Genomic DNA, 13301 nt, shown 5'->3' with positions numbered 1-13301 from the left:
ATGAATGTAAAGGTTCAAAGGGTGCACACATTAGACATTTTAGTACCAGATTAAGGCCCCAAACTGGAACCTGGAAAGGAGATGCGGGGAACACATTGGTGAATCCCTTTAGAAATTGTGTCACCAGTGGGATTTTGAAATATGAACATTCTGCTGATGAGTGCTTAAAGATGGATAGCACTGTAAAATAGCCCTTAATAGTTCCAACCTGGAGCCCCAGGTTGGCTAAGGATAATAGAAAAGATAACACTTCTGGTGCATTCCATTTAAAAGGGTCTACATTCTTGTCTTTGCACCAGCTGCAGAATGTGTTCTAACAGCTGGTGCAAAGGACGTTGTTGCTAGCCTTCTGGCCGAAAGCAACATTTCCATTACGTCATCTGGGATGTCCCAATCCTTGTAACTCAGCCTTTCAGAAACCATGTATGAAGGCGGAGTGTCTTGACCTCTGGATGGAGAACCCGACACTCTCTTAGTGGAAGACGTACTGGAGGGCAAATGGACCTGTCCAGAAGGTCTGGGTACCACGTCCTCCTGGCCCAATGCGGGCAATTAGGATCATGTGTTTCCTGAACTTTCTCAACCTCCTGATCACGTGAGGAATGATGGGGACTGGAGCAAACACGTACAGGAGTGGAAACTCCCAGTCCACTATGAACGCATCTCCTAGAGCTCCTCTTGGAGGAAAGTCCCTGGAGCAGTAAAGTGTGCACTTCCGTTTGACAGTAGTTGCGAACAGATCCACTTGAGGGGTTCCCCAAAGGGTGAAGATCTCTTGAAGAACTTCCTGAGCTAGTTCCCTCTCGTGGGAGACTGTGCTCTGCCTGCTCAAAGCATTTGCTGCCGTGTTCTCCTCTCCAGCTAGGTGAACTGCTGATAGAGAGATTCCTTCTTGAATTTCCCAATACCAGAGCTGCATTGCCTCTCTGCACATTGCTAGTGACCCTACACCTCCTCTCTTGTTGAGGTAGTACATGACCATTGTGTTGTCCGTCATTATCAGGACATTATTTCCCCGTACAGAGGGCAGAAAAGCATTCAGCGTAAGTCTGATTGCCCTCAGCTCCAAAAGATTGATATGTAGTTTGGACTCCGATGGAGACCAAGTACTGCTGATTGACAGATTGTTGGTGGGGGCTCCCCACCCCATGAGTGAGGCATCCGTCACTACTGTTATCTCTGGCCATGGTGGCCAAAAAGGTTCTCCCTTCAGAATGTTGTCCTTGCAGGTCCACAACAGGAGATCCTGTGAGACCCTGCTTGGAACCTGAAGTAGGTATGACATGTTTCCTGACAACTGTGACCATTGTGTCCTGAGGGTCCATTGAAGGAATCTCATTCTCAGGCAAGCCTCTGGCACCAGAAAAATGCAGGATGCCAAGAGGCTGAGCAACCTCAAAAAATTGAAGGCCAGGAGACGATGGACACTTTGAAATTTGGAGACTATTTGTAGAATGTATTGAGCCCTCACCTCGGGTGGCGAGTGTCAGGGAGAATTCTCAGAAATGTGCTAATTCCCTCCATCTTAGAGACCCCCAGAAACTTTTCTAGATTTTGAGGACTTGATTTTTTTAACCTGGAGAGAGTGAGATCCTTTTACCCACTCTCTCATGTATTTTAATGTGATTTTGAACTGTGTGTTTCTTTTGGTTGTGGAGTCTGACAAACTCCATAGGCATCACCTTTTACATTGTGTCACACAGCACCTTCAGTGCAGTGGCACAGGGCAGTCTTTCAGATTTCCTGAAGGTTTAAATACCTTCTCTTGAATAAACTACTGTTTCCAAGAGCAGTAAAGTGAAATTGACATTACTTGTAACTTTCTAGACCCAGCATACACTATCTTACAATAGGGTACTGGAGGGGTTACCTAGTATCCCCTGTGTCTTGCTTCTCATGTAACATTTTTATGTCACCCTTTTTTCACTGAATGGCTGGTGGCAGTGGTTTCGTTTTAACTACCGTGGTGTACATTTACCGCGGGCTGCATTCGCAGCTGAAGTAAAGCACCCAATGGTGTCATTTTTGTCAAAATTATCCTGGTCTTCTTTTTTCGCCATTTCTTTGTAGAAAGGTCCTTCTTGAGATTTACTGTGTGTGCCAAAACAGGTTTGATCCAATTGTTCGCTTTGCCTTTGGCGGGATTCACGAGTGAAGCCTGCTTCTGGTTCCAGGGTGTACTGAATGGGCAGGAAGTGAGGCAGGTGCCCGAAACTCCCTGTGCTTAGTCTCCAAGGAGACCCAAATGCACTCTGTAGTGATTGGCTGGCTGACTGTCCGGCAAGGACAGCCTCCCCGCTGAGTGACTGACAGCTAGGCTGGAATGAATGGGAGAGGTGAATTGAATAAAAGGTGAGGCTTTTGGCTTGGAAGGCAAAGTCGACCACTGAACGAAGGAACCAAAGAAGAACTTGAAGAGGACGCCTGCTGTAACTCCTGGACTGTTGGCTTGCCCGGTGAAGCCCTGCTGCTGTGCTCAGACTCCAAATTTGTATCGATAGAGAAGCCCATGCAAGGACAACTTCTCCCCTTGAGTTGGTGGGACCAATCAACTCCAAAGTAAGCCACCTGGACAGCCTTCTCGGAGCTGGTTGAATTTCCACAGAGTTGCTGCTGGAAACCGAATAGCCAGGGAGAGGAACACCAGATTGTGTGTGTTGCTTTTAAGTTGGCCAAGAGCTCCAGGAAGATCTCCAAACTCCCAGGAGGGAGGACTGACCGAGCCTGAGCCGCCTCAACAGAGTGCGGGACCCCAGAAGCAGGGAAAGTCCATCTTGACAGCCAGAAACTGCTGTGTTGCTATTTGTGTTAGTCCTGAGGAGCTGAAACAACAAAGTGCCACTTGTCTGAAAGCTTGCTGGTTGCAAGCGGTGACCATCCCATTGCAGTGCATGAGTCCCCAGAAGTTCTCCCTCTTGTTCACACAACTGAGGCCCAGGAACAGTGAGATCTGCAGAGCTGCACAGGAACAGAAGTCATCTGCTGCACTTTTTCTTCAATACAAAGATACTGTAAAGTCTGAAAGAACTTACCTCTCATTGTAGAGTTGCTTACATCTTCTACTACTCACATGTCTAATCAGTATGTGGTCTTACATTTGATTATTCTTTTTTACAAAGATTTCTAAAACATTGTGCAAAGACTTTTATACTTACCTACCAGAAGTGATTCATCCTATATAAGACTTTTGCCCATTGACTTTGTCCTAGCCTGGTATACTGAATAACTCTGATTAAGGGGATACAAAAGTTTTTGCCTGCTTAAGAATAAGTGTGGTCTCTTGTTGTTCTATAACCTTTTCCTTTTACCAACTTCTAACAGTATTCTAAATGCCAACAGTAAGATATTAATGTCCTCAGCACCCTAGCTATTGAAGTCACCTGAGGGTGTATGTTGTGTCTGTGGGCCATTCCAAAGGGGTTTTTACTGATTTAAAAACTAAGAGTGTACAGTATTGAAGTGTATTTGTGTGATACTTTTATATTGCTCCCTTCTGAAGAAGGCTTATTCTAATTGACTGATAAATAAATTAATAATTGTTTATTCAAGAAACCTTGTGTGTAAGAGTTTATTTGAATACGTGTCACTGTGAATCTCTGTGTAACTCCCGTACAGCTCACAATGACCCCTCTTGAGATAAGCCTTGTTGCTCAACATGCTACCAAAACTGTGTAGTACAAGCTTATACCAAAGGTTGGGTTTCCTATACCTGTAGTCAGAGTTGTGTATAGTGCACCCAAAGGGTACTGCATGCAAACTTTGCCTAACAGCGAGCTTTTTCCCAAGGATGTACCCAGTACAGCTCTGATAAACTGGAGCTTTTGAGAAGATGTCATATGGGACTTCTTGTAATTGAGGGAGAAGCCCAGTCTGTGAACAGAGTGGCAGGTGATGTTGAGATTATCCAGGACTTGCTCGGGAGAACATGCCCTCATCGGCCAATCGTCCAGGTAGGGGTAGATCTGAATCCCCCCCTATCTGGAGACTCGCTAATACCACCACCATCAGTTTGGTGAAAACCCTCGGGCGGAGGTCAACCCGAATGGCAGAACTCGAAACTGATAACGAGAACCACCAACTGTGAACCTCAGGTATTGTCTGTGCTTGAGATGGATAGTCACATGAAAATAAGCATCCTGAAGGTCCAATGACACCATCCAATCCTGGAGTTGGAGGGCCTGAAGGATTTGAGAAAGTGTGATCATCTTGAACTTGTCCTTCCTGAGGAACTTGTTCAAGTATCTCAAGTCCAAGCTGTGTCTCAGTCATCCGTCCTTCTTGGATATTAGTAAATATGGACAGTGCCATCCTTTGTTCCTCTCTGCTATAGGCACCAGTTCTATAGCGCCTTTCTCTAGCAGGGTCAAAACTTCCTGCACAAGGATCAGATCTTGAATCTTCAAAGAGTGGCTCCCTTGTAGATGGTTCGGAGGTCTTTGAATGAAAGGAAGGCAGTAACTGTCGGCTAGGGGTTTCCAATGCCCAGTCATCCAAAGTAATGTATTGCCATTCTTTCAGATGCTGAGACAGTCTGCATCTCGCTGGTGTTTTGTGACTCAAGACCTGAGAGAGTTTTTGAGGTGGCTGATGTAGTGGCTGTTAGTAAGGATGCCCCTGCTTGAGCAGGCTTCGCACCTCTCCCTCGTCTACCATGAGGGAATCTTCTTTGGCCTCTTTGACCAGCCACTCCTCTCGCTCTTCCAATTGAGGAGTAGTAGCGAAAAGATCTACCCCACCAAGGTTGTCCAGTGGGGCGAAAAGGCTGAGGCTGCCTAATAGTGACACCTAGGGATTTGGCTGATGCCTTTGAGGTAAGCAACTGCTCAAGGCTTTCGTCCGTCTTCTTGCCAAAAAGGTGAGACCCATCAAAAGGCATGTTGAGAAGTCTGGATTGCACATCCGGCACAAATCCCGACTTCCTCAACCACACACATCTGCATATTACGGTGCTAGTTGCCATGGTTGTGCTGATGCTGTCAGCAGAATCCAGACCCGATTGAAGAGACTCACACATGGCTTCCTTGCCATCTCTAACAATAGCCAAGAACCCGTCTCTTTCCTCCCCCTCGGGAATGTGCTCTGCCGCCATGGAAATACAGCCGAGAGAGTGAAAGAGAATTTTGCAAGGGCACATGTGGAGTTGACTGGTTTAAGAGCCATGCTCCCTGCAGAAAATACTGTTCTTGCCCATCCATCAACTCTCTTGTCATCCCTATCTGGTGGGATAGTTGGATAAGCTGCCTGCTTGGAAGTTGCGGTAGCTGCCTGTATCACCAGATTCTCTGGAGTGGGGTGTTTATACAGGTAGTCGTGGTCACTGCTGGAAGGGCAGTGTTTTTTGGTCAGATTCTTGTTTACTGTTGGATTAGTCTCTGGCATCTCCCAATTTGCCACCACCCTTTTTTGGAGAGCAACATTAAATGATAAAATAGGATCCATTTGCGAACCCTTATCAAGGATGTCCTTCAGATCATCCTGTTCAAATGGGAGGGTAGGACTACTCCACCCCATATAGTCGACAACTTTAGACATTAGCTGTCTATATGAAGAATCTGTGTGCTCAACAGCTTCAGGTCTACCAAAATCCAGCTCTGGCGAGGTGTCTACCCCAATGGCTGTTTGTAGATTATCATAAAGATCTTTCAATCTCGACTCTTCCAAAATAAAGCTCTCAGGCGCATCTGGTGTACCAAATTGAAGACCTAAAGGTGCATCATTGTCCGATAGCTCATTTTCCTCATACATTGAGGTGAGAGATTTGAAATAATCTTAATCCACCTTGGCAAAGGAATGTAGGTCTTGTATGGGATAGGCAGTGAAGGCTTAATAAATTGTGAACTCGGAGCTCGAGGAGTCGTCAAAATCTTTTTCGGCTTCGATGGCGCTGTTGGTTTAGATGGCAGGGTTGGGGGTAGCAGCTGGCGTCGATGGTGTCGGTCGGACATACAAACCTTTCTTCTTTGAACTACTTCTGAGAATCGTGGCAAAGACTTTTCCGTTTAACTACCAGAACCGTTTTTTCCTATACAAGACTCTAGTCCATTGACTTTGACCTACTTAGTGCATTGAAACAACTCCTCTGGTGAACTCAAATTATTTGCACTGTTTTAAGAGTAACTGTACTATTTGTTTTGTTATATTATGCCTTTTTTCTCCTACTTCAAATGCTCTGAATGCCATTTTGCTCCTACTTCAAAGTAGTTTAAATGTCACAGAACCGAATAATGCAAAGTACTGTAGTATATTTTTGTGTGATATTGAGTGCCTCCTTTTAGTGAATGTTTTATAACTGACTGTGTAATAAATTAAGAAGTGTTTTACCAAGAAACCTTGAGTATAAGTGTCTATCTGAATACTTGTGATTGTAGACCCCTGTTTAACACCCTTACAGCTCACATTCCCCCTTGAGATAAGCCTGGCTGCTCAGCTCGCTACCAAAATCTGTGTGGTACAGACTTATACCAAAGTTTGGTTTTGCCTACACCTGTAGTCAAAGTTCTGTGTAGTGGTCCCAGAGGGTACTGCATGCAAACGTTGCCTAACATTAGCTACCTTGGAGTTTTTGTTATTATTTTAATTATAACTTACTTTTTTGTCCATGGCCGCTAATGCAAGAAAAAGGTTTCATGACAATCAGCTTTCCCATGATGCAGATAGTATATTCTATTGGTTCATTGCATCTCAAGTAAACATTGGGCCTCATTACGACCCTGGCGGTAAGGGGTTAGCGCCATCGTTAGCTGCGCCGACCCCTTACCGCCAATCACGAGTTCCCTTTCCGCCATGGCGGATTTTACACCTGCTTCTAGCGGGTGTAAAAAGCCATGGCGGTAAGGGAACTTGGTGTTAATTACGCCACCGTAATTTACGGTGGCGTAATTAACGCCTTCCCCACTCCCATTATGCCCTATGGGGCAAAAATGGGAATGGGGAAGGGTAAATGGGGATTGGGGACTTACCGCCCCGCCGACCTCGGAATGGGGCGGTAAGTCCGCCAACCACCATGGCGTAAACGTAGTTTACGCCATGGTGGTAAAGTCACGGCCCAGGCGGTAACTTACCGCCTGGGTCGTAATGAGGCCCATTGTTTTTACAGGAGCCATCTTAAAATGGTAGCATACAATTGAAAATTATATTTACATGCGTGTCACCTCAATGATATTTGTTTTATTCAATATACATTTTTCTTGCTTATCACGATTTTAAACTTGGGAATGTAATGTCGTCATACAGTAAAGTGATTTAATCTCTGCAATCTAATATAGGAAAACATGTGTGCTTACTGATTAGTGTTTAGTGCATGTGTATTTTTTTTACAATGTTGCTGGGGTAGTGTGGCTGTGTGCACATCCCTTTTAGTGAATCACATTTTTAAATTTCGTGTCAGGATTAAAGCATAAGTGTTTCATCCCAACAACTGTCTTGCTATGAGAGTAAAATGGATTTGGTTGGTTTCTGGAGCATGCTGATTCGTGTTGATCAGGGAAATTAAAACAAGAATATGCCTCCAGTACAAACAGTGAGTCTGGCAATCTGGCAGGCATTATGAAGTGGAAGTATTGGAACTTCAAAAAGGAACATTTACAATGGCGATCACTGGCCAATAGGCCTGGCTTTGCGATGCCCACATATATGTTCTGATCGTTAATAAAACAAAAACAATGTACATGCAATACCCATTTTAAAAGTATCAAATATTTGTTTTAAAATGAAACATCAATGTACTATTCAGCCAAATAAAACAAACAGTGTCAAATTGCTACTGACAGATAAATGCCACTAACGAGCATATTGAATGTGGTAGTGAAATGTGTGCTGGTTAATCTATAGTGGTCTTTAATGTGTAATGTCCAACTTACCTTCTCATCATCTACCCCATCGTTGTCATCATCTTTGTCACAAGCGTCGCCCATGCCATCTTTGTCAAAATCTTCTTGTCCGGAATTGGGCAGAAGGGGACAGTTATCCTGTTGAAAGGGAAGACAAACAACCACTAACGTGTTGGTAACGAAAGGAAAATATCATTGCATCTTGAACATTTTAAATGTTTCAAACACAAGAACAATTGGCAAAACCTCCAGTACCATTTTGTCTAAAACACATTTTGCAGTATGAAAACATCTTACTGTAAAATGTCAATTAACTGGGGCAGATCATTCACAATAAACCTCCATGCATATTCAATATTTTCAAATCAGATTAGCAAGAATGTATTCATCTTTATTATTTGTTTGGGGTATTTAGTGAGCATGAACCACGCTTCAGGAGGCAATAAGTTGAAAGGCGGTAAAGTAGCTTTGTACACTAGGATCCTGCCAATCATGTTGACCTTACTGCACATGGCTCTGTGAAAGAATTGGGTGGGGGCTGCCAGTGGAAGAGAGGGACAGGCAGGGTGGAAACCTTTGGTGCTGATTAGTGCAGATCAAAAGCCTCTCTTACCTCTGGGACGGTATACATTCCTTCGTTTTATACAGTGGGGGAGGAAAGATGCTATTTTGGGATCTGCAAGGGTGGCCCCAAGGTTCAGAAAGAAGTTCAGGGTGCAGTGGGGTAAAGATAACGTCCTGAGAGGGTTGGAGTATGCTAGACGTGTGGGGCCACCTGAGGGGGAATTTGTGTGGTGTAATTCTGAAGATAGAGCATTGATCAATTAGTGAGGGAGGAAGCAACGTGGCTAAAGAGGGAATGATGGCAGGTCTCAAATGCTTCCTCGAACATGGGGAAGAGTTGGTCCTTAGCTGCAGAGGTTGTAGTATGGTTTGGCCTGTCATAGGAAAGGGAATGGTCTTCCAGACAGAGGTACGTGGGTTGTGCCTTCTTGGCAGGAAGTATTGTAGTCAAATTGTTATAACCTTTATTTGGTGCTTATTGTACCAATTCACCTGAGCAGAGAAGAGAGATGGCGGTGAAATTACAGTATGATGGGTAGTTGGGTTAGGGTTCCAATGGGTGGATAGGGTAAAGAAGATCAGACTCCTTTGTAGAGTGTCTTTTATTGGCAGATTTAGCAACTGATTCCTGTATGAGGAGAAGCACAAGCATCAAGTAACTTCTCTTTGCGTTATACCCATCTCATTGCTGTTGGACTCCTTCAGTTAGTTAATTGAAGAGCCCTATATTGAGCTATTTCTGGAATGTCAGTTCGATTTCTTCCAAGCAGATTGGCTTAGGTAGGGAGATCCGCTGTTTGGTAACCAGGAGGAAGAATGCGATCCATACCTCGGTTTTTCTGCTGATGCTAGGAATAAATGCTACAGCAGCGATACTGGTCCTTTTGTCTTGGAAGAAGTATAATGCCAGAATGTCCTTGTGAAGGAAGCTGGCCACGTTCCATAGTAAGTGTGGCGTGCAATGCTTGGGGTATTGTACACCAGTAGGGATTGCAAGCATACAGTAGAGGTTGCATGCAGGGATAGTCCTTACAACGTATAATGTATTACTAGCATATAATGTAGGTGTACGTTACATTGCAAACATGTTCAGTTAGTGGGGAACATGTATCAGTGATGAGAGGTGGTGTGGAGGTGGAACCAGTATGTTGAATGTAAACGATGGTCATCTAGAGGAATGTCAAGCTAGGTGGATGCACAGGTGTATGCTATGGAGTTTAGAAATGGTGTTTCTTGAAAATGAGGTTCTTGAATTCCTTTTTGAATTTCATGATGGTGGGAGTGAGTCTGTTGTTGATGGGTGTTAACGCTATTCATAACTTGTGTTGGAGACAGAGTGCATAACAGGAAAATACATGTTTCTGATTATTTTCAATCTTCCAGTTCTTTTTTTCGAGTTCGGCGATGTTGTGGCTTCTTTCATTGGCCTCTGGAATTAATGTGTCTTTTGGCCAGACATAGTGATGTTTTGTTTGTAACTGTTTGAAGGTGATGCAGGCTGTCTTGAACATGATGAATGGTTGAAGGGGTTGTCAGTGCAGCTCCTTGAGTAAGAAGGGAAGATGTGGTTGAATTATGCTGGTCCTGTGATGAGGCACGCAGCTGCTTTCAGAGGGGCAGCATGACATTTGGTCTTCCTGTGAGTAGGGTGTTCCCTCTGTCACACTGAGAGATAACCTGGGCTTGGATAACTGTTCTCAAACTCAGAGCAGGATGAAAGGCCTGTCCTTGCAGAGGAGGCTGAGATGGTAGCATGATGTTTGGGTCTTCTTGTTGATATGTATTTTGAATGAGAGTTTGCATTAAATGGTAAACCCAAGAGAGTTTGCACTGGGTGAGAGTTGAGGTGTTAATTCATCCAGTGCTATGGCAGTCAGCAAATTCCGGCCTTGGGTGTGCTTAATTGGGTTTCCTAGAAGAATTCGTTTTTGTTGGGTTATGCTGAGTCGATTATTTACTTAAGCACAAGTTTAATAATCTGTCAAGTGATTATCGGATCTTGCTGTGGCACAACATGTTGTTTCAGAATCACTCTCCTTCAACTGCGTTTGTACGCCACAAAATATATTATTCTGCCATAACTAAAATACAATGGTATTTCCCAGCCAGACTTTCAGCTATACCTGTTATCGTTTGGCCAACCTTGTTCCATGATTCATTTTCAAATTCAGCATGCAATTGAACATTCCACTACCTTTTCTATTATGAGACAATATGAATCTGAAATTCACATTTGTAGCACAAATGTCAAGAAGATTGTTCAGTAAAACAAAAACGATTTCAATGTCAACTGATGCTAGAATTTCCTCTAGTGATATGCATTCTGAGTATGCTCTTGAGTGCCGAGATTGGGGGGGGTGGGATATTAGCTTATACATGGGGGATTTTACAAGTGTACAGATCATAGTGGTGACACCACTATGCGCTATGCTTAGCATTGTTATCAGTACGTTCCTTTAAGTTCAATAGGCATTAAGATATCTATCTTTTCCTCCTATCCACAGTTACATTAACATGCGATAGAAACAGAACATTTCCAGGTGTATGTGTTTACTGTTCTCGCACACTTACTATTTTGTTGAGTTTCGTATGGTCAGCATATGTAGACAACTTGCGTTTTAAATAAATCAGTAGATCTACTCAGAAACTCCATAACATGTATCCCATCAAAAATAGGGTGTATCAATAATTAGTAGCCTCTAAAACTGACAGGCTGTTTGCACACTTGATCTCAAGTTAAAAACTAATAAATAAAACATGACATTCCATGTGTCATTGTCAAAATAAGTTAGGAACATTAAGTATGCATTTATTTATTATTTGGTTTTTTTTTATACTTTGTTTAACCCAAAGGGTTTTTAAAAGTTTTTGCGCATTTACTTAAGTTATTGAGTCTTATATTGTCTTTACCATCTAACAGAACCTACACTAGGTGAGAGATCAGCAATATTTATCTATAGTGCCTGGGTTTGAGAAGGGCCATTTCAAAGATTGACACTGGTCAGCACATACTGTGTGTCGGAAAGAGGGAAGGCGCAAAGGTGGATTTAGTCATTATAGAAGTAATGGCACTCCCTACTGGCTAAGTAATATAAGTCAGCTTGAATGAGGGCATACTCTGCCCATCATGGAATGTCTGCAACAGATTTTGATTGTGGATGGGAGATTGTTTTAAAGCAACGTGCCGTTTTGTTATCCCTTACTCTTGTAAGAGTTGAAAATCCCAGGTGCAGCTCTGCCCATTGCTAGATCAAAGTTGCTGAAAATGCATCTTGTTTGCAACTGTTGAAGTATGTGGGAAATTGCATTAGTCATTCCATTCCCCAAGGTTTAGATTTTATTTTGAGTTTGAAGATGTATGTGCAATGGTTAATGGCAAAATATGCCTACTTATTTTCTGATGGATTCAAGTCTTTAAATATTTCCTTGCAATTGTTTTTTTTGAGAAGGAATGTATTCCATATTTCACTTGAGACAAACAACCATAATATCATCTAATACAAAAGGGGATTACTTTGGCTAATATTTACAAGGAAAATAGTCATCATTGTTCTGACACAAAGACCTAACGTTTGCCCAGGAGTCTCGTTTTATCAACTCTGACTCAGTGTCCTTGCATTGTACCCATCGTGCTGGAGCCATTGCATTATTTGCAATATTCAATGAATACAAATATGCTTGTTTGCCAATACCCTAAAGTAAACAGCTTTCATGAAGGTAGACTCTCAGACGCTGATTCACAAAAAAGCTACACTTAGTAGTACAAGAATTTTCTTTACATGCTCTAGAAGAGAGACTATTTGATTCAGAAAGAAGTTTCAGGGACTAATGTATTATCGACTTTGTGGAAGCCACTAGGTATTTACTTTAGGTCCTCAGGTGTGCAGGATCCGTGGACGTTGCAGAATGGCAGTTAACATTTGGTGATGACTTAGGAGCCACAGCCAGGCTAAGGGGTGGTGCCTGGGATCAAGAACTGATTGGTTGGCAAGAGCTGAAGGACCCAGACAGCTGTGTGAGGATGAAGATGGCCACCATCCAAGACATTGATTTCCCTACTTACATGCCCCCCATTAGATCATGAAGAAGGGTTTAGCTGCCTGAGAATCGGAATGATGACCACTTGACAGCTGAGTCTGTGGTTTTGGTGCCGTAATGTATGATGGAAAACTCCTGAAAATTAGGTACTCTATGCCACATGGTTGGAAGGAGCAGTAGTGCATCAAGTTCGGATGGCTCTGTAAAGCCATGCCCCCAGGACTTTTCTGTATGAGGTTCATTTTGCAAAACAACATAAAAAACCTAAGGCTTCTGTACTCAGGGACCACAATGTTGGGGCTGGGATAGTATTCTGGTTACCTAATACGTTTCTATACAACCTTATGGAAATACACCTGGTGTCTGCCTTTGCTTCTATGCTGTGGCTTTTTGCAACTTACTCCTGGAATGGTTTGAAAACGACAGGAGTACATCATTATTAATTGTAACATATTTGTGAACTGAATGTTTTGCTGAAAGTGAGAGTTTAGTATAGTGTAGTTTAATGTTAGTCCAGTGACCAGTTCCATACATATGATGGCAGTGGACTTTAATGGATGGGTGATGGGTGTGCCAGATGATGAATCTGTTATGGAGAGTGGACTATTGAAGGGTATACCAAATATACCCTGCCCATGAGGTTACAGGAAGTGTAATAATATGTGCCTGCAAATGAGACATTGGGTCCATCGGATGGGATTCTACCATTGAATGGAAGGACAATAGATTGTGCGCTGGCAATACTTACATTGAAAGGTCATCTGCATGCACCACTAATAGATGTTTGTGTTTTTAACTGGAATGTTTAAGCTGGGTAATAAGTCTTCCAGTGGACCTGAGGGTGGAAAGTGATCCTGGTCCATTGCATGC

General features: G+C 43.1%; 1 protein-coding gene across 2 annotated transcripts in view; it reads right to left on the bottom strand.

Annotated features, from left to right (window-relative positions):
• The window catches only part of THBS2 (thrombospondin 2), a 389899-nt gene that overhangs the window by 195167 nt on the left and 181431 nt on the right, over positions 1-13301 (bottom strand). For both annotated transcript variants that reach the window (XM_069606958.1, XM_069606957.1), the window contains exon 14: positions 7860-7967. In XM_069606958.1, coding sequence (XP_069463059.1) covers positions 7860-7967 — 108 coding nt within the window. The remainder of the gene's footprint in view (positions 1-7859; positions 7968-13301) is intronic.

The sequence above is a fragment of the Ambystoma mexicanum genome, chromosome 4p (assembly GCF_040938575.1).
Source record: "Ambystoma mexicanum isolate Mex_15411 chromosome 4p, UKY_AmexF1_1, whole genome shotgun sequence".
Lineage (NCBI taxonomy): Eukaryota > Metazoa > Chordata > Amphibia > Caudata > Ambystomatidae > Ambystoma > Ambystoma mexicanum.
This window is presented reverse-complemented; position numbering and strand designations above follow the sequence as displayed.